We start from the raw sequence: 22,462 nt of genomic DNA, 5'->3' as shown, positions 1-22,462 counted from the left end.
GTTCATGTAATAAACATAAAACTCACAGAACTATACCTTCTTCCAAAAAAACCCCCAAATATCCCCAAAGCCCCCAAAAACTGCAAACCTCCACACTTTGGAAAGAAAGAGGCCTTGACATTGCATTTGTATCCTTCACTTGTATTTCCCATCTCCTCCTTGCCCAGTGCACTTGTAAACTTAATGTAGTAACACATTCCTTTCAAAAGGGTTGAATTCCCCAAGGAAAAAAAACGTTATGCTTTTAAATCCCTTCTTGGTTTTGATTACATCATTAAAAGCAACTCAGTCTAGGATTATCAGCATTGGTCAAAAACAAAGGCAATACATTGATTTTTCTTTTCTAAGTTTTACACTAAGCCTCTGCAAAAGCAGAAAACTTGTTTTCAACACGTGATCAATCAAATAAAACCCAGAAGTTATCAAGCTTACCCTGTTTTTCAGCGTGACACCAATTGCTCAGCTTTGCTTCCTCCCAGAGAAGCATTATGAAACATTTTGGAAACCAACAACACAGAAAGCAGAGTTTTCTGTACAGACTTGTGACTTTTTGCTTTCAGAAGAATTTTGTTGCTGTGCTTCCAATTGGTTCCATGCTCATTTCAGGATAATTAGGTAAGACAGAAATGTGTATTTAATTTCAGAGATTCAGAGATCAGCAGAAGTTCCCTGTCTATCCAGAGTCTCTCAGAATGATCTGACTCCAGTCTGGTTTAGCTTCTGAAAGAAAACTGGCCCCATGTCTGACAACAAGGAGGTCCCACCTCTCCATTCCCATCAGCCACATGGAACATCACAGGTGTAGCTCTGAAAGCAGGTACTGAGGCTACAGGTGAGGACATGCACAAACCCTGCAGAACAGATCATATCCATCTCTCCTCCTTCCAGGATACAGGGATGGATCAGCCTTCAGAGCCTTTCCAGCTCTGTCTGTAGGGCTCCCATAAAGAACCACTTAGTCTCTATAGCAATTTGAGCACAAATTATAAAGTGTCTGTGACACAGTTCATAATGTGACCATGACAATCACAGAGGAGGCTGAAATGCCTCAAGGATCCATTTTGCAGAAGGTGGTGCAGTGGCACAGCCTTTGCAGAAGGTCAGCACCTTGCCAGGCAGTTGACATAAATGTGACAAAGTGAAACATAACTCAGTTTGCAGACTATTATTTTCCATGGCTGATTTGATACACATGAATCACATAAAAATGCAAGACAGTCTCAGAAGTATTTACATAATGGGCTGATTATAACAGCAAACAGCTATTTGGACAGTAATAGATTTGCTTTTCAAGAGGATGCAAGAATTATCTTTTGTCCCACAGAAAACTCTTAATTCTCACCTCTGTGTGCATCTTAATTTCCATTAAAATCTGTCAAAGTCTTGTGTTCATGTTACAAAAAAGAACAAACACACAAGTTCAGATTTGGAGGAGGAGTCTGGGGGTGATAAGACCACTATTCTCAGTGTCCAGCTTGGGTTACTGACATCCTAGGCTGGATTTTAATTCTGCATTAAGCAGTTCTGCTAATATAACAGGCTGCCCAGAGAAGCTGTGGACTGCCCATCCCTGGAAGTGTTCAAGGCCAGGCTGGAAGGAGCTTGGAGCAACCTGGTCTTGTGGAAGGTGTCCCTGCTCATGGCAGGAGGTGGAATGAGATGGTCTTTATGGTCCCTTCCAACCCAAACCGTTGGATGATTCTATGATTCTACTTAATTACACCATTGTTTACCCTATCCAAGAGTTTCTTACGCACACATTATTAAACACACTACACTGACATCAAAACAAATCAGAAACTTCAGAGGCCCAAGCCAATCTAAATATGTGAACACAGCAGCTCTGCTTGCCTGTAGAGTTCTAAAATTATTTCTCCTCTCCTTGAAGTTGGATTCTAGTGAAAAGGGAAAAAAAATACCGTGTGTTTTGGTGGTTTCAATTTGGATCTGTAAACAACAGTCATCTGTGACTACACTAAAGCACTCACAGAATGTGAAATTCAGTCCAGTTTGAACAATTTTGGATGATTCTCTGGAAAGAGCCAACATCTCAGGGTGAATATCTCTTAACTTACAACCTCACCTGCCCATTTCTCTCAAGTTTTAGAGAATGGTCATTGTATCTACCCTTCAATTCAGAAAAATCTCTCCAGAACTTGCATACTGGTGCAAAACAGGCCTTCGAACCCTTGTGTTCCCCACCAATGTGGGTCCAGTGCAGTATTGTGGAGGAAAACTATCCAGAAGGTTTGGCTTGTGTTACAGCAGCACACACACTAAAGATCAGGACACCATTTTCTGATCAAAGTAATCAGAAGTTCAGAACAAATAGTTAAGCAACACGTCTCCTAGATGTTATACTGTGGGTAGTCTTTTCAGCAGCATTTGCTAATGTTCCACAGCAGAACATGTCTATTGTGAACATTTTAATTCATGATTCAGAGTATCCTCCTGCTGACAGCAGCATCTTTTGACATTTCTGAACAGAGCTTTAGTGGAATAACTGTATTTCCCGTGGTGTCTCCTGCCTTGTATCCTACTTGTCACAACCTGCCAGTCTGTATTGGTGGGGTGGAGAATGCTGTTCTCCAGGGAGGGCCCATTTCATATTCTCAGCTGTGCTGTGACCTTTTCCATTAATAGATGTCACAATAAGGGCAGGCCTTTATTGCCAAGCCACAAGAGCAGACTGGTTAATCACCCACAGACAGGCGTCAGCTGAAGCTCTGACTTGAATATCCAAACACGTCTTGTCTCGACTATATTTGAGATGGGAGAGCTGATACCAGATCATCTTTAATGTCCCTTCCAACTTAAATCATTCTATGGTTCTATGACTCATTTTGGGGGTTTTCCAAGCAAAAAGTGCACTAGGCCATCTATCAAATACTATGGCAACAACCAAGGCACACCTGAAGTGGTGAAACACTTAACTTTGAAATCAAGATAATACAACATTTATTCTTCCTTCACTACTGACAACAACAATGCAAATCAATAGTGTGAGGTGGGGAAGATGCTGGCAGAATCTGAAGGGGAATGAGCTGATCAGTCCTTTTGAATACAACCTGATCCTGCACAGCTTCACCAAAAAAACCCAAACCAAACAAAACACCAAAACTGAACCTCCAGAAAGGAAAATATTGGTAAAAAAAAAAAAAAAAAACTTAAAAAATATTAATTTAAAAACAGCAGGAAAGATCAGCATAGTAATAACCAGTGTAGCCCAAGCTCCCTCTTCTGGTATTTACGAGTAAATATAGTGAATTAGGCAGGTCTTGGTAGTCTAACATTTGGATTCAAAATCTCGCAGCAAAGCGTTCATACAACTCCACAAAACACCTGATAAAGCTGTTCAGCCTCTTTCACACTAGTAACAATTCTTAAGCAAAAGATGTACAGACATGGAAATGCATTGTAAGATATGAAATAACACAATACCTCTTTTTTTCCCTTGTGAAACCCTCGGTTTCTTGAGCAGGCAGTTCTACATCATCACCAGGGGCTGCAGCCAAAGGTTCATCCTCAGAAACGTGGTTATCAACTTCTTTGCAGCTGTCAGGCTTGGAAGCGCTGCAAAACAATTATTAAAAATAAGCTGACAAATTTCAGAAGTGCCCATGAAGCTTTAGTGAAGCCTCCTTAAAGGATGAACTTTGGTTGGATCTATAAGGAGCTCTAAGGGGCAAATCAGCCCCTCCCAAATTCCATCTCTCTCCCACCTCCCACAAATTACTTATTCCTACAAACCTTATCTCACTTAATTGCTCAGATGACCATGTAATCAGTAATACTGCAAAGTTTTGACAGCTCTTGCAGACCATAAGAGAAAGTGCCAGAGGAATTTAACTGTATATGAAATCAGTAAAATAAATAAATCACTAATGACTGCTTTGCAGTTCTCACACAGCCCTTTCTCCTCAGTGTAGAATTTAAACATTCAATTAACTGACTTGTCTTTTAGAAAAAAAAAAAAACACCAAAATTTGGGACTAAAAAATTCTCTTACTTTAAGAGCTCTCCCTATGCTGTAAAGCCAAATACATAATAATCCCAGAACTCATTACACGAATGTTAAGATTACAGGACTGTAATGCTGCTGTATTTGTTAATTCCTACAAGTCCCACAAGATCCAAACTCAGAAGAAGAACAGTAACCACCCTGCTCCCCTTGGTCTTGGCCACGCTCATTAAACCACTGACAGAAAAAGAACTAAATAACCAATGACTTCATGTCTCAAAAGCAGACACAGCATAGGGTCTTGTCACGCCACACTGTCCCTTCCAGGGCACCTCTGACATACCAGAGGGACACAGACATCCTGGGGTAGCCACACACAGCAGCCTCCCTCCTGCCAGCTTCTGCTTCCAGAGATACAGACACAAGTGTTTATGGAAAAGTTGATGGAACCAGGCCTTGGCTGAGCAGCTTCTTTTAGGTTTCCTGAACTAAATATAAACAGCTATCTTAGCCACTCCTTTTAAAGTTTTCTCTCCCCTTCCCCCAGTAATTAATTACAATGGAACTGCAGAAAGCAGATTAAATTGTGTTACTGATTAAGAGTTAGTGAGGTTCAGGAACAGGCTGTTCCTCTCTTTAGAACCAAGCATACAAAGGACAAGCCTAAACCACATCCCTAACTTTAGTTACAACACAGACGAGCAGGAGAACAGGTATTTCCCAAAGTGCTTGTGCACTAAGTTACTGAGATCACCAAAGCTCTTTCTGAGAGTAGTTTACCTTAATTAGCTTATAACCATGAAGCTGCTTTGTGCCATATTGGATAATTACAGTTATTGCTTCTAAGAAATGATCTCTGCTTTACACGCTCACTCCTTCCTTCCTCCCTCCCTTTCCCCAGTTTATCCAAACTGGCCTGACACTGACATCCTATATTTTCAGTCACATCAAGGTAACACAAATAAATAATGATTTCAAAGCAAGCTGTTTCCTTTTTCATGCAAAGGCCTTTGTCCTTTGCTAAAAATGTCTTTGTCCTAATATAGCAACAGCATCCCATCTATACTAAGGCGATGTGACTATATAGGGGCACACGGAGAGCAGTGAAAGTAAGATTTTAAGGCAAAAAAAGTAAACTGCTAAAAATAAGCGAATGCTGAACATCTGTTTGGAGAGGAAACAAAGAATTGCAAAACCCAAACAATTCACAAGAGGGCCCAGCCAAGCAAGAGCACCAAAGGCATACAAAATTATGGCCCTGGTGTTGTGGACACAAAGCCGTCCCAGATACCTGCTTACAGCAGCACCTGTTCCCTTCTCACCCACACTCCTCACACAGGCCCAAATGACCACCTGCAGCCCTTCAGCTTCCCCCTCTAAGTCTTTCCACATAAAATGAAACAATTTTCAGATGTGCAGTTTGACTAACGAATGTCATTCCTACCGCTATAGCAAAACTTGCTATCAACACACAAGCATTTTTATAAGAGCTCTGCTCCCTGGCCTTCACAAAGCACAGGGCTTACTTTCATGAGCTACTGTGCTGTATGTGTTAAAATCCACAGCTAATTTCCTTTCATCTTTCCAAGCTTCATTTACACCATCAAATACTGGCTTCCCACAAAGACCACTCCTGCCAAGCCTCAGCTGCCTTGCTTGTGCTGTCTCTCTGGGAAGGGATCCACAGTACCAAGAAGTGCTGGGCGAGGCCATGAAAAGCAGGTTGTGAGACTAATCACACCAGTCTGGGGCTAATATTGCCACATCATTACTTTGGCACTGCTCAGTAGGGCTTGCAGGTAGAATTGCAGCAGCACAGAGCTCCTGATTATTGCCCATCCTCAACTGGGCAGTACCTGCAGATGGGTGCTGCCCACAGTGAGCTCTTAGGGGACAAGCAGGAGCAGAGCAGCTCAGAAATGGTTCAGATTGCAAAAAATGAGGTAGGGTAGCACAGAACAGCAACCCTGTCCAAAACACAGACTCTAAACTCTCCAACCTAGGACTGCATCAACTCAGGTACACATATCAAGTCACAGTATTTGTATCAGCTCAGACATGAAGTGGCTACACTAAAGCCTCTCCACAGCTCCTACTAAAACAAGGTTTTCTGTCAAACTTATTTCCCAACTGGTAATATTCTAATGGGTGTAGCAAGAATACTACCAAAAGGGCCAAGTCTTCCCCGTGCACAATGAACTATACATTGACCAGTCTTTATCCTGTAGAGTTGAGCTGATTGGAAACCAACATTTTCAAGCACCATCTCTGTTTAAGTAAACCTGAAAAGTCACTTTCTGACTATCTGTGTGTACAGATAATCCGGAGTACCTCTGCCTACCCGTGGTGCCCCAGAGCATCACAACTCCACAGGCTGTGAACTGCGTGGCCAGGAAAGGTCCATCTGCAGACAAAGCAATACAGCTTCTGGTGCATACATCATCACTGATTACAAATTCCCTGTGACAGCTTAATGTGCACAAAAAGAGCTGGGACAGAGGTTGATGCAGGGGAATTCAAGATTTTGTATTGTCAACTCAGGTTCAGAACAGCTTCTGTTCCCCAGTATTCAAGACAGAGCTGCAACAACTCTCTCTGGGCTGGACTAAAGGCCACAGCAGCTCCACAGCCTCAGCTGGAGATTAAATGCAAGAGCAGAAGCTTTCCTTAGCATGAGGAAGGGACAAGAGTGAGTTGCCCTGCCTGTTAGCTATGGCCTGATCATAAAGAAAACTCATGCAGCAAGTGCTTTCCAAGCTGCCTTTTTTTTTCCCGGGCATTTGCAGGTTTGGGGTTTTTTCCCCATGACACAGGCAGGAAGTTGCAGGGAACAGATAAACACAGCTCAGAAATGTTTCACACCTCTAACCACAGAGCTGAGCTGTGGTCTCGTAAAGCTGGGGCACTCATTTGCCTTCTCTGCCTTTCCAACCCAAACATTCCTTATATAACACAGAAGTCCTGTTGCAGAGCTCTGCACCTGCAGCCTAAAGAGAAAGCCGTGTCTAGCCAAAATTTCTCCTAGTGCAACGTGTACTGGCAAATCAGAGTCATCTTGGCCCTTCATTGCTAAACAAAAATGCTGGCAGAACAGCCAATGAACTTTTTACCTAATTGTTTTCAGGGTACTTCTTTGTAGATACAGTGAATAAAATCTTACCGGGCAGGTGATACCATGTTGCCCCTGATCAATAAGTTATCAGCAGGAGAGAGGCAGACAGTCATCCTCAAAAAGCAAAACAAAGATACAGTTTCTTGACTGGACAGATGGAGAGACAGCCTGATCTTTTACCATGCCCTGCCATCTGGAAGCCATTTAGCACAAACTGACCCCCACCTTACACGCACCATTGTTTTTCCCTGCCAAAGTGCACACACCATCTGCATTATGTGCCACCCCTGACGTGGTGTGGAAATACATGGGATGGGGAAATACACAGAAACAAAGGGAACTGATTAGTAAATAACTAAATATGTTGGGGGAAACACTTTATAATTGCACTTTACTGCAGACAGACTGGAATAAACATCATGCCATTCAGCAGCCCTGGTAATATCTCCAAAGTCTAGTGCAGAGGTACCCAGGAGGCATCACATGGAGACATCACATGTGTTGCATTACAGAATATTATCCAGCCATATTGAAAAGCAGTGGTGCATCGTTTCTACATAAAATGACAAAAAGGAATGGCTTCAATATGATCACCTTACCTATATAAGCAATAAACTGCTCCATCATGCAGGTTAATAAGCTGATGAGGGATAAGGCGATGACACAACACAACAAATATCACTGAAGCTCTTGGATAAGAAAAGCCCAGTCCTGCTATTGCTGATCCTTGTTGTGAGCATAATCCCATGTGTTTTAAGAGTACTACTCTCATTTGCTACCAACATCATGTTGTTACCAGTTCAGGTCTGACCAAACCACTGAGAAATCAGCAGTGCTGTTCCCACAGGGATAAAGTAGCACCATGACTGCACCCACAGGAGCCAAAGCAGGGGTCCAGCTGCATTGATTTAACCCCTCTTCTGCCAACCAGCTGCACCTGGGGGTGGGCACACGTGGCAGCTACTGGGTTTCTACTGCTGGGATACCAGGAAACATCTCTGCAAAGAGAAGGCTGGCAAGCAACAACACCCTGGACAGGAAAGACAGGTGCAAGGAGAACAGGTAGGCTTTTATATAGGAAGCTGAACAACGATGCAAAACAAAAGAGTAAGAAAAACAAACAACACTGACAAGAGTTGACTTGTGCAGCACTTAGAAAATAAACAAAAGAATTAAACAAACAAACACAGAAGAACTACTACAGCCAGCTTCACTCCAGTTGACCACAGGTTATTTCTCTCTCACTTTCCTAACTGGAAAACTACCTACATCCACACTGAATATCCCTGGTTTGCAACTTTTTAGTGCTGAACCCTTGCAAAAATCCTGGCAGCTCCCTCAAGGTCAGGATATGGAGACAAGAGCCAGATCCTGCAGCTGTTGCACAGTCTGTGTGCCCTCACCCCCGCTGGGCTCAGCCACTCTGGATGGGGCAACCACAGCTCAGCACCAGCACTCGCAGCCTGTGCAGCTGGGATGGGGCAAGGAACCCCCAGAATAACTGTCAGACACCAACAAGAGAACCTTTTAAAGACAGAAGTTATGAAGTACATCAAAAGAAAAGATGTAATATAATTAACTTGAAATTCCAGGTTCAGGTGAGAACGTGAACAGGGTGAATTCATGAGGTTTACAAGAGGCAGTGAATTAAAACACTTGAAGATTGCTCTCCCTAAATGTTTCCTAAGGTGGCATTTAATCACAGACAGCTGGTGTGCCTTTTTCTATGCAAAAAGCAAACTTTCACCCTAAGGGCACAGAATTTTCTATTTTAGTCTGTGGTCCAGAGAGTATATATAAATCTTTCTGGCACTTTTTGGTGTTAGCCTTTTTTTCCTGCCTCCACATTCAGAAAGGAGCTCACAGCTCCACCTCAATTACTGCTCACCCTTTTCTGAGTGCCTCACTACTATGGCCAACAATCCATTAGCAGAAAAAAACCAGAATCCACAAAAAAAAAAATCAGTAATCCAATTACATTTGTTAAAAACAAAGAAACACAGCTCTTTGAGTAAAAACTTACAAGAACTGGAAGAAATCCACATCATTAGCTTCCCACTGTAAGCTTCTCTAGATCATCTTACTCCAAGTGTAGGAAAAAGTTTCTTTCTCACAGACTCACTCAGCCAGTGACTAACCAGCTTGGGGACTGGTGGCAAACCAGTATGGGCTAAATAGCAAAGTCACCCAGCTTTTAAGGTGGATTGAGCAAACCACACAAGGTCCCTTCTGCCTTTGATGACACATTATTGTGACTTCAGCTAACAAATTTAATGCTAGCTTAAATATACTGTGTATGTTTACACTCCACTGAACTCCCAGTGACTGAAGGGTACACACACCCTACGAGGCTTCCTCTATTGTTGGCAGTTAAGACAAGTTTATGTGCCCAAAGATCCTGACAACCCCACTGCCACCAGCACAAATAAAGCAACAGTTTCCCTTCTCAGTGCAAGCAAAGGCAGACAAAAAGGTCAGAGTCCAACAGAGATGAGATACCTGAATAATAATAATCAGGGCCTGCATTATAATCAACATTATCCTGTTAAGGAAATTCTCAGAATTACAGAACACGGACAAAGGATCAGTTACAGGGAAAGGTAAACAGCATCTTCTTTTGAAGATTTTGATAAGGGGGGATGTAAATTCTGACACAGATTTCTGCTGACAGATGTTCCCCTGGCTGCAGGCAGAGCCAGCACAGACATCTGTCCATCCAAGGAGAGTGAGAGCAGTTCCTTGGGCAGCACTAAGACACCCACAGCAGCAAGCAGGTGCAGCCACTTCCCCCAGCTCCAGGGCCTGGCCCTGGACAGTACCTGTCTGGAGTCAGCTCTGCAGCACCCACGGGGCCAACATTTCCAGACGCCACAGGAACAGCAAAGGGTTGCTCGGAAGGGTCGAGGGGAGAAGCCAACTGTGTATCATCACCTGGCCCAGGAGGGCTGCAGAGAGAAAAGACAGGGAAAAAGGCACTTTTAGAGGTCTGAGCTATTGCAGAATTACTGTAATTTGCTGTTTGAACCCCCAGACTTGAACATGCCTGTGCTAACTCGTGTTAGGGAAGGCAGCAAAAGTTGGCATTTTTAATATAAGTTGCTTTTGTGCACAGCCCTGCTGTTCCCACAGCACTGAAGTCTCTGGATTTTTGTCTGAGTCACAACTGCAGGAGCAATGAGACAGTACAATCCAGCAGCAAATTAACCCCATTTTGATTCTGATTATGAAAAGTGAAAGAGAAATTGAGCTGAACAAGAGAAATTATAAGATTTCCTGCCTTTGAGACCACGTAACACTCAAGGAGCTCAAGGCTGGCTTTCACCTGAAGCTGGGGGGGCTCTTAAGTGGGGGCACAGAGTCAAAGGTGTCCTGGGTGCTGCAGGGAGCACACACACACCCTGCTCTGACCCATTCCTAGGGAAAGCAGGGTGCCCCTGAGTACCAGCAAGCACCTCATGGCTAAAAGAAAACAATTTGGAAACACACCCTTGAATCAATAAGGAATGGAGCCTTGCTGAAGAAGGTGGTTGGTTTGTTTTTAAGAGACACCAAACCATGGGAAACCCCTGAAAACAATGTATTGGTTGCCCATTTCAACCTGACTTTGCCATGTGGCCACCCAGAGATCAGAGCCCTGGAAGCATCAGTTTTCCCTAAAACTCAACAAAATCCTCAAGTTTTTTGTAAACCATAAAGTGTGACATTAAGTTGGGGGTCCAATTTCATGCTGTACTGAACCTCCTCATGTCCATGTTGTTTCCTGTACTACCAAGTGAATAAAATCCTGTACATAGAGGGATTGTACCGTACACAGATGGATTTGAGGTGCATAAACTTAAAACTATCGCTCAGCATTTGAGATTTCAGCTTAAAAATAAAAAGCCCTAAATCACAAAACTCAGCTTTAACACTAAAGGATTACTACGTTGCCTAACTTCAAATCCAAAGAACCAGTATGACTTTTTACTCCTGTTTAATTCTGGATCAAAGAACATAACAAAGAGTTAAACTTCACTATAATAATGTCAGTGTTTGCTGCCATCTGAATATACTCACACTTCCTATATTTTATCTAAAGGATTCTGTAACATGTTCACGTGGGAAAAACAATTACAATGCTGAGCCATCAACTGCCCACATGTTCTCTGGTTTAACCACACCTGAGGGCTCAGCCTGTTGCAGGAAACTTTGAGCCAAAGTTCTAAAGTCCTCTGGCTTATTATCATAAAGGGACCATTTTTCACTCATTGCTGAGTTGCAGATACAGCACAAACTGGGGTGTCCCCTCTGCTTTGCCTTAAAATGAGTGTTTAGAAAGTAGATCTTGACAACAGCACTTGGCAATTTGGTTTTTTTACATACATAATGAGTAAAAGGAGCAGGTGTGCCCCAGTCTGGTGAGCAAGTGAAGTGTTTGTCCACCACCATCACACCTCCTGCACACCCAACTCCCGGACAGCGATTTCCCTGGTCCGTGGACAAGGTAACCTGAAACCCAGGCTTGGGGAGGTGATGGCAAAGCTCCTCCTTTCCAAGCCACCCTGCTCTGTGCCACAGGAACAATGAAGCCATCCAAAAGCTGCTCAAACTAGTTCCACAACTGACATTCCTGGGCATCACAACCCTTGGGCTCACGGGCACCCGCCACCAGGTCCCTGCTGTCAGTCCTCTGCCCCCACCAGCCTTTTAGGCCAATTTGTTTCTCTGTAAAAATGCCATGAGCTTTTTCCATTCTGCTGCCTGAGTTCTGGGTCGAGCCTGGAAGAGGATCTGCACAAAATTACTTCCAAATTCTACTTATGACAAGCATGACTGAAATACTTTTCAAAGGAAAATACCTCACAGTTTAATAAGCAGTTGCTTACCAACAGCTGCAGCAGGCACACTAAATTCAGCCCAAAGACCGAAGGGTTCAATCTGTTATTAGTGTGTCAGAAGTGAAAGACACTGCCCATCAAGTGTCCTTAGGCTCTTGAGTTTCACAATTTCACTTTTGAGGCCTCTACTTATCCTTGAAAAGAGATTTTCCAAGTCACTGTTAGGAGGCAGGTATGCAAATAACAAGTTTCAGGCAAAGCCTGACCCATACCAGTCATTAAATCCCAATGAATGAATGAGAAATAACTGCATAAATCTGTAATTTCTTCTGTCTAAACACAGCAGGTCTATGTAAGAAGGTTTCAAACCAAGGCAGAAAGATATGTACAGAAACACAATCTGGCACATGTGGACACAGAGGCAGCGAGGGCTGGGTGTTCTGGTGGGTCTGTTTGCTGCTCTCCTGCTTCCAACCATGAGATGCAAACCTTAAACCCCTTAACTTCATAGGAAAGTTTCAAAGCACTTTGACACTGGTGCTGGAGACAGAAGGCAGCTACAGGTCTTGGCATTTACTCCCTGTCCATGTTTTTCCAATCAGGAGAGCTGGATGTGGCTCCCTTTGAACAGTCAACAATAGCTCCAAGTTCACTCCAAGGGAAACCAATATGCATTTCAAACTCTGCTATCTCCTAGTCCCAAACATTTGGTTGCTTTTAATGAGATAATGGTAAGATTTATAGATCCTGCTCTTACTCCAGAAATCTCAGGAAAATGGCACCAACAACTGCAAGGCAGGACTGAGCTCTCAGTGCTCTCATCACTCCCTATTTTGTTTTCTTCAAGACACAAGATGTTTCTCACTGGGTACAGCAAGTCAGACAGACAAAATCCTCCACAGTTCATACTTGGCTTTCTAATAACCTGGGCCAAAGAGTCAATTTTTTAAAGCCTCAGTTTACCCATACATAAGAAAAAATATTAATCAATCCCAGGGAAATATTGAGAGGATTTGCTATTTCTGGTGAGTTCTTGCACTGCAATCCTTCGGAAAGGAAAAAGATCTAGCAGCACCCACATCAGTTGAAATTCATTCATTCAAACACATCATACCTCATAAAATTTGATCCATTTTATTAATTCCTTCTTAGTAATCATTTTATCTTCTCCTACTTTATTTTGTTGCTAATACTTTAGCCACACTCACTGGAATAAACTTTATGTGTAGAAAATCCAACAAAAACCTGTAAGACTATGCACCTTTGGTATTTCTGTTCTTTAGAAGTATTTTCATGAATTTTGGGGCTCCTGTCACTATGATTTAGTGGAGAAGGAGGTAAGAAGCTATTTCTTATATCAGAAATCAACATTACTGGTATTAGGAACTAAAACTAAACTTATTCAGGAAGCAGCTCAGAAGTGCTACATAAGATACAAGCAAAGGATTACAAATTAAAAAAAAAAACTCTTTCCCTTCTCTCTCCCTCCTTTCCCCCCCCCCCCACTACTTCTTATGAAGTAATTTAAAATTGATTCAAATATCAACAGAATCTTAGGAAAAATATGAGATGCTAATACTGAAATGGAAAGTGTGGTTTTATTTCCCAGTGAACTAAGGCAACATCCATGCAATCTAAAAATCCCCACGGGGCAAGTCCAAGCACCTGCAATAGCTTTGAAAGCTCATGGTGATGACTGGGGGGGGGGGTCACTTTTGCTGGTCACTGTGCATAGATACAGCAGAGGTTTTACTCTTACCAGCTAAACGCACACTCACAGTCAAAAGATCGAGTTTGGGGAAACATGCTGCCTTTTGCCCAACCAAAGAGTTACTTATGCATTTATGTACATATGATTTCAGAAAAATCTCTCAAATTCCTTCTGTACTCTGAAGAAGAAACGATGCCTTAAGTGCCTCACATCAGCACTTTGTATTTAGGCTGCAGGATCTCCTGCACACCTCGGCCAGGCTGAGCTGGGCATTGTGCAAACTCAGTAATGAAGGTATCCAGGAGATGAACTGGCATGTGCTAATTAAAAGCAAACAAAATCACTGTCATCCAGGGGGGTTTGATGCACAGGATTTGCATGGCAGCATTTCTACGCTTATGGAAGAAAGACATTGCCACCCAGGTACCAAAACTGGCTCCTGGGGGAATTATTCCAGTGCCTGAGATTTACATGCTCCTCCTCTGAGCGGGACTTGAGCAATCGGCAGAACAGGTCTGGGTGCTGGTGCTCAGAGCACCCAGGAGAGCCAGCCCAGCCCAGCATGGCTGGAGCAGCACCTGAGTCACACCTGACCCCAAGGGAGGGACCTGCCATCGTCCTGGCCAAGCAGCAGGAACCACCTGCACCTCCCAAAGTGTCTGCAGCCCTCGTGGGAACACACGGCTGCGCGGCTCCAGACACAAGGCTGCGCTTCCAGCAGCAAGGGACTCCCTTCTCTCGCTGCAGATTTCCACACTAACAACATCAGAAAGCAAAACAAACGCAGAAACTGCGTTCTGGAGCCGTGAAAGCGTTTTTTAAAAGGCTTCCTGAAGGCAATACCCCACCTATGAGAAGCAACCCCAGAAAACCAGGTGCAGAGCAGCTGGCAGTCCCTGCAGGTAATTCCAAATGACCTGCTGGGGCAGGAGAGCGCTGTTGCTGTCGGGCATCCGGACTCGTGACCACGGAGAGTCATTCTCAGAAATGATACTTTTCTGGCACTGCTTGTGGAAATCCTGACAAGATAGAGAAGTTATCTTGGCAGGGGATGGTGTTTAGTGACACGTTACCTGAGGGCCTGCACTTCCATTCTCACCCAACCCTTCTTGCTTAGAAAGCCCTTGATTTCTGTAACATGCGTACACAGATTGATCATCGATTTGATCAGTCATAACAATAAAATAGAAAAAAATATTTTTTTCTTTTTTTCCCTGAGTGTTCTACATTACTGTGGTCACATTAAAACTTAGGCTGAGTTAATACAATAAACAAACACAATTATTCTAGATTAAAACACTTAATGGGACTGAAACACACGTTACAGCACTACTTCCTTTGCAAGCTAAAAGAGGGACAACAGAAAGCCACATAAAAGTCTCAGAAGTATAAATCACGCCTGCACAGGATGAATAAGCATATTTGCTGTAATAACTGTCAACCATTATAAAAAGCCCATCACGTCACCACCGAGCAGTTTTTAGAGCCTCGGAAGGGCTCTCGGTCACGTCCTGATGTCATTGCTGCAGAATTTCAAAGTTTCCAAATTCCAGCTAGTAAACCTGAGGCAGAGGTTTCCCGGTACAAACAACACACACGCAGAGTCTCCTTTCTCGAGCAGAAACCCCAAACCCAACCAGAAACCATGGCAGGAGCCACAAAACCCTCCAGTCTTTTTGGGGGGGGGGGGGCAAGGAGAGTTAATCCTCACCCAGAGCTGGAGGCAGCGCTGTGGGAGCAGGAGAAAAAGTTTCGAAAAGTTGTTCAAAGGGGAAGACGAAAAAAAAAAGGGGGGGGGGGGGAACTTTTCCTCTCACAAGTGTCTACTTACCAACGCCAGGAAATAATCACCAGCTCTCCTACTCCCAGTCATCCTCGCTTCCAACACAACACCCCGCCACAGCCCCTCGCTCGAACACCAACTCCCTCCACTCCCACCATCCCGGGCGGGGACCGGCGGCTCCGACAAAACCCCGCTCCCGGCCGCCGCCGCTTTTTTTTTTTTTTTTGGGTTTGTTTTTTTTTTTTTGGGCGAGCTCTGGGGCGTACAAAAGACCGAGGAATAGGAGCCTGGAGCTGCTTCTCGGAGGCTCCTCCCATGAGGCTCCCCGAGGAAAGGCCGGAGCGAGCGCGGCTGCCGCGCCCCGTCCCGTCCCCCCCCGCCCCGCCGGTACCGCCGCCCCGGGGCATCCGAGCGCCGCCGGGGGAGGATGCGGGGCGTCCCAGCTCGGCGAACAAAGGAGCAAAAACAAGAAAAAAAAAAAGGAGCATGACCCCCCCCCCAAACCGGCTCCCACGTGGGGTTTTAATTCCCCTTTTTTTTTTTTTTTTTTTCCCTTCCCCCCCCCCCCCCCCCCCCCCCCCTCCCGTTTTTTTACGGTGGAATTTCGGAGTTTCCATCTGCTGGAGGGGTGGATGTGGAGAGAGATTAAATTACGGTGTGTGTGTGTAAGGCTTAACGCACACGCAAATAGCTCCTAACGTTTTAAAATGCGTTTGGCAACTTTTTTTTTTTTTTTTTTGAAGTTTCAGGAGGCAGGAATGGTGTTTGGCCCAACTTTAAGGACAACTTTTTAAAATGTTTTCAGGATGCAGAGGCAAAGTTTTTGACAACTTTCACTGAAACTTTACGTGTTTATAGCTAAACAAATAACATATGTTTAAATCTAAACAAAATCACTTTGTTCCTGGTCTAATTCTTGGGTTAAACTCCAGTCCCTAAAGTCGCACAGGTTTCCTCATAGGTTTCTTTACCTGCCTTCTTATAGGTTAATCTTCTTCCTTTATAGGTTCCTTTACCTGCTTTCTTATGGATTTTTTTTTTTAATCTGCTTTTTTATAGGTTTCTTTCTTTCTTACAGGTATCACTACCTTCTTTCTTTTCTCTACCTTCTTTCTTATAGATTCTTTTACCTGCTTTCTTACAGGCATCTCTACCTTCTTTCTCATAAGTTTCTGTACCTATGAAAAAATGGAGCAGTTTTAATTAGTTGTGTGCCCTTATTAATCTCTTAGGTTTCCTATGGGTTTATTACAACACAAAAGAGTGGCTTTACAGGTAATTAAGTCTTTGCATGGAGATACACCAAATTGCATAAACAAGCTGCCAGCACCCAAGGAATTAATTGAGTCTCTACCCAGGGAGATCATTATCATGTTTATAACAGGCCATACAATAACTATAGGTTAAATGTCTATAATATCTCTCCCACAGCAAGAGAGTTAGTAGATTCATTGCTTACCAAATGCCCAATCGAGATATTCCAGATATAATGCCGGGATTACAGAGATTTAATTTAGCTGAGTTAGTTTCCCATCTGACTCCCTGTCTCCAAACTCTTCAACTGTGGCGTCCACCACACCTTGGGTGACAAAACTAATACTTCCTCTTCTTCAGAACTCTGTCCAGCCCCTAGTAGGACTGTGTATCTCCTTTTAATGTTAGGGTACAGTAACCATACCTGGTGGACCCCTCAAAGCATCAATTTAGAGCTGGGCCACAGGGGGAAAAAAGTATTCATCAGTGTTTAATTTTTATTTATTTATTTTTTTTTAACTCTTGGACTGTTTCTCCTTCTAGCCCTTATCTGATTTTTCTATAAGCAAATGGAGGGAACAGATTTTTGTTCAGGTAAATTGTGTGTTTCAGGAGAACTTGCCCATCTAGTCTGGAAGCAGGAGATAGGGATTTCCCCTCAGTGTCCTCATTGCTGCTTTTAACAATTCAGAAACCTTCACAGGAAACAGAAGACTACACCAAATGATCCCCAGATGCCAAATCAGACACTGTAATGGATGAAAATGCTGAAAAACATGTAGACTGCCAACATCTCCTGTGCTGCAAGGTCTGGCTTATTGAGGGGCAAACACTGTGCATGGTGCAGGGAGGGTTCACTTGGTTGTAGCACCTACTCTGACAGCAAGAATTCAGATGAATCTCAGAGTTAAAAGTTTCTGGGAGAGCATCTCTTTTGTATCCCGCCTCCCAAGCAGTAGGAAACCTGCCATGGAAAAAGTTACTGTGGTTTTTGATACAGGTACAAGCATTCGGTCCCCCTCTCATTTTGGGGGGAATTAACCTCTTTTGTCATCTGGAAACCATTTCACAAATAGCTTCTGCAGGTATAACTGCCCCGACGGGGAGGGAGACCCTGGAGAGAGGAGTATTCATTAAAATAAATTTTTATATTCTTTGCTTGCAGCACTTCAGTCTGGCACAAAGCTGTGGCGACAGACTAGCTGTATTCCTGCTAACAGAACCAAATTCAGCATTTTTGGAATGAACTGGTCGTTTGTCTCAAGGAACACGCCTGTCCCTGTTTGTTCCTTAGCCTCTTGCTGTGCCAAAGCCCTTTCACCTACTGCGAGGCAATCTCAACCCACCTTTGTCACAAAAACTTGTCTCCCAGTGCCCTCTGCTACTTAAACACAGGGAACCTGATAGGCTGTAACTCCAGGAACACCGTGCTAAGGTGTGCCTGACCTGCCTCAGTAGAAGGCTTGGGGGAGGAGAGAGGAAACAAGCTGAAAAGCAAGAGGGAAACAAGAGATAAGCAACCTCCCAGCAGGGCTGGGGAGACAATGACAGGGCAGGGGTGGCTCTCAGGGGGCAGGGACAGGCTGGCTGGGGCAGCCACAGATCAAAGAGCTGCCAAGGAAAGCCTTGCAAAAGATTTCTCCCGAGGCCAGAGCTGGAGCAGAGAGTGTGCTGATGAGAGGGAGACATCCCACGGCATGGCCGTGCCCTTCCCTGGCTCCCAGGGAACAGTTAGGTGGAAGGGAAATCCAGAAAGCATCAGGATGGTGTATACAGGGGGGGGAATTTTTTTTAAATGTAGATCATAGAATCCCAGAAAGGTTTGGGTGGGAAGGGACCTTAAAGATCATCTTGTTCCAAACCCCTTGGACAGAGGCAGGGATACCTTCCACTAGCCCAGGTTGTTCCAAGCCCCATCCAACCTGGCCTTGGACACTTCCAGGGATGGGGCAGCCACAGCTTCTCTGGGCAACCTGTGCCAGGGCCTCTCCACCCTCACAGGGAAGGATTTCTTCCTAATATTCCACTTAAACATACCTTCCTGCAGCTCAAGGCTTGTCCTATTCCTGCATGCCCCTTTAAAAAAAAATCTACGTGTGCAATTTTAAATTGTTCTCTGTGAAAACTCAGTGCCCACTGTTAAGGCCATTTTGCAACAAACACATATAAATGTACTTCAGTTTGTTTAGAATTAAAGAGGAGTTTCTCTTTTGCATTTCCTAACCAGAGGTTCGTAGTTATTCACTCCACAAAAACCACAGACCCAATTAACTGGGGAGCAGCCTGGCTGAGAGAGCCAAGCCACGTCTGTAACAAACACCTGAGCTTTATATTTCCACTACTTTCCACACACAAATTGCCCACAACCATCATTTGTGGTGGCTGAAAATTAGGTTGTGCATTTCCCAGCAATTTTTATTGGTGAGGCTTTGGGATGGCTGTCTCTTCGAATTCCCAGACTTCTACCTTAACCTCCTTCTTTAAAGAAAAAAAAAAAAAAAGGCAAAATTTAATGTTAACCCATTACATCTTGGAGGATCAGAGTGATGCAAAACTGCCATTCTGCAAATTTCCAAACAAGTAAGATTGATTTTTAGAAGACCCTAGGCTAGACTCAAAGCCTCACAAATTGCAGTGACAGCTTTTCTAGCAAACCAAGTTTATTTGGAGTTTCTAGCAGAAGAACAAGATTTGAAGAACGCTGGATGCAACATAAGTTTCATGTACAATCACAGAATTCAAAAAAAAAAAAAAAGATAAGATGTGGAAAGTCTTGGAGACTTTTAAATATCCAGCAAACTAACTCTATGTTTTGACTCATTTAATGATATTGTTAAGAAAGGGAAATGGAAGTTTTAAGTGTCCATTTATTTTTTTTCCTTAGTTGTTAGAAACTGAGCAGTGTATTCATGCTTTTTGCTTTCATTCCAGGAAACAAATCCAATCTTCTCTGTCTGCTGCAGAGTTATTCTTAGCTGGCTTTGATATTTCCATCAGCTAGGAGAGCATAACAATGTTATCATGCTTACAAATTCCAAAGATTTTACATAAGCTAGTGAGTGCCTTAAAAAAAAAAAAAAGGCTTTATTGATTACACTGTTTGAGTTTCATTAGCCAAAGGAGCCGGGAAAAACAGGCTGGAAAAGAATTTTGAAAAGCAGTTTGATGAGTTTCATGGAGCACATGTTCCATGTTTTTCAGAGCACCATGTACAAAGAGAAGCTGAGATTGACAGGTTTGAGGCTGGAAAACACCAGGTACTTCAGGCCAATGAATCATTTAAATCCTACTTGCCTGCATAGAGCCCTATCTTCCTAATTTGATTTTTTATCAGTTGAAACAACTAGACACCCCTCTTATTTAAGCAAAGTGGGACAGCTGTGGGTATGGTGATTGTAGGGTGGTCTGGGTGGAAAAGGATCACAGGACCATTGTTCTGGGCTGATCATTTAGAGGCTCAGGGCCAAATTCTTTGCTGATATCACCCCAGTGGAGCAGAGATTTTGGCCCAGCATTTCCCAGCTCTAGGACAGGCTGCAGCCACAGCCTTCCCTCACACAGCTGTCCTCGAAGGAATGTGTGAGAGGGAAAGAAAGTAAATTAGTGACATTAAATTAGAAACAACCTCGTGGAGTCCTGGGGCACTTTTGGACAGCTGCTTATTTTACTGAGGACAGTGGATGTGCGGAGAAGATACTGAACAGGGAGAGTAGGGCAGAGGAAGGATTAAGGCTGGATGAACAAAGAGGAGATGCTGAGCACATTTCAGCAAGGAGAACAAGATTACCATAACATGCTGGGGTTGGTTCTTCCCAGCAGCACAGAGTGGTGGCACTCAGCATTTCAGAGGGACCTTAGAATCGAGAACAATCACGCCTTTGATGGAAGCAATTAACATTTCTACACCTATTATTGCAATTTGAGATGCAGAGCTTCTTACACGCCAAAGAGACTCTACTGTGAGAGTTAACCTGGGGAGGTGAGTGTAGATGAATAGGCCCAAATAGATACATGTAACATTTTTTTTTAATTTTTCCAGAGTACTTTTAAGGTATTGCAATACCTTAAAAAGCCCCTCCTGTTGTTAGCAATGCCTGTGTGTGCTTCTATATACCTGGACCAAATATTGGTAAGACAGGCTCCAAGGACATCAACATAAAAGAAATCAGGAGAGAAAACTGAAAGAAAAGGGTAAGTCAAGAACTATGGAGTTGTGGCTCTTCAGACAGGTTTCCAGAGGAGTCTCTGTTGAGAAGCATTAGTGCAGTGCAAGTATGCCAGGACACAGAGGAACTGGAAGGAAGCCACATCCAAGTCATGGAGAATATGCCTGTGTCTGTAATTGCTGTTCTCAGAGCTGCCCTTGCAAGGGTTCAAAGCTGGGGCTAATCCTACTTTGCATATTCTATTAGAAACAGGGACCATGGAACAAGCTCCACGGTGTCCAATTTTGCAAGGAGCCAGAAGATTTAGACTTGGAACTGAGAGAACAGGGGATCTGTAAGATATGCCAAAATGATTTTGAGAAAACAGGCAGCTGACTTGGAAGAAGCGAGGCTGGAAAATACATCTGGTGAAATCTACTTAGAAAAACAATAATATGAAAGTAATTTTTAATGTAATGAGAAAAGAAGACAAAAATTGATGCTAAACTCCCTGACCAGATACTGGACAAAGTATTGCAGTGACCATGCTGGATTTCTTTAGCAAATGCCTGTGTTTGATTGAATAAATGTAATGTCTTGAGAAACACAGAAGGATGTGTGAAAACAGAAGCTCATGTATCATCCATCCATGTCAATACCTTATAAATATGTGGCTCAGGTTCTCAAGAGTGTTACAGAATGTTTTCCATACAGCAGTTGTAGAAAGAAGTACCAACAATTTGGCAGGACCAGAGATGATCTACTTCTGTACTTCTGTGTAGCAGAGGCAGAAGTAAATAAAATAAAAAAATAACCAGTGTAGGCTCACACAGCCAGTTTTCCATTGGCATGTGTTTTGAGTACAGCAGGGCACACTATCAAATCAGCATTTTTATAAATACTTCATAAATTTTATAAATACTTGAATGCTGCCTAAACCAGTGGTCAGTTCAGTCAATGGAATCCATTAGAATAGTTGGCAAAACTCCCTTTTACTTCCTAGAAGGCAATGGGAGGTGTCTATTTAAGAGTGAAGTTATCATCATTTTACTCTTCCTGAATAGAAAAATACCAAAATTAAATATCTCAGCCTTCACACAGATGAAATTCTCCCAGAACTCCCCATCCTGTTAATTTAGTTGAGGTCTGCAGGCTGAGCTGCCTGTACCTCCAAAAGCACAACTGTACTAACAGCTGCACCTACTGAGGATAGCAATGACAGCAAGATGGGAGGAAAATAAAGAGAAAGAAAGAATTCAGATGCGAAGGGAAAAGGGCAGGAGAGACAATTAATTTTGTGCATTTCATTTATGTGTAAATCAACTCCAGCTATTTTTCCCTTTGTTTTTGTGATCCTGAGATGCTGCACACCCGAATCAATTTTGAAGGTCAGAAATAGGGAAATAAAGAGCTGCATAATCACTGTTTTGACAAGTTTCCTTTTAACTCCAGACTCTTGTTTTCAGCTGCTCACGACACAAAGCCTTCCTTGGTGCTCAAAACCCACTTGACTGATCTGAAAAGCAGTTCTATGTTCCCCACCTCATCCAGCAAGACTGTTAAAATATTTAATACTGTATTTGTTACACAGACAAAAAAGACCAGTCAGTAGTTACTAAGGAGTGAACATTCTCTTTGGAGTTATTGAACTCGCCAATTTTTGATGGCAAGAACAAAGT

At 43.3% G+C, this 22,462-nt stretch overlaps 1 protein-coding gene across 1 annotated transcript in view; it reads right to left on the bottom strand.

Annotated features, from left to right (window-relative positions):
* TACC2 (transforming acidic coiled-coil containing protein 2) overlaps positions 1–22,462 on the bottom strand; it is a 129,499-nt gene that overhangs the window by 69,828 nt on the left and 37,209 nt on the right. The window contains exons 6-7 of the mRNA XM_039387184.1: positions 9,893–10,018; positions 3,442–3,573 (exon numbers count right to left, since the gene is read on the bottom strand). Coding sequence (XP_039243118.1) covers positions 3,442–3,573; positions 9,893–10,018 — 258 coding nt within the window. The remainder of the gene's footprint in view (positions 1–3,441; positions 3,574–9,892; positions 10,019–22,462) is intronic.

Source organism: Pipra filicauda, unplaced genomic scaffold, assembly GCF_003945595.2.
Source record: "Pipra filicauda isolate LSUMZ 115617 unplaced genomic scaffold, ASM394559v2 scaffold53_size3534045_pilon, whole genome shotgun sequence".
NCBI classification, from domain to species: Eukaryota; Metazoa; Chordata; class Aves; order Passeriformes; family Pipridae; genus Pipra; species Pipra filicauda.
Note: the sequence above shows the minus strand (reverse complement) of the source record. Positions and strands in the feature narration are given on the sequence as shown.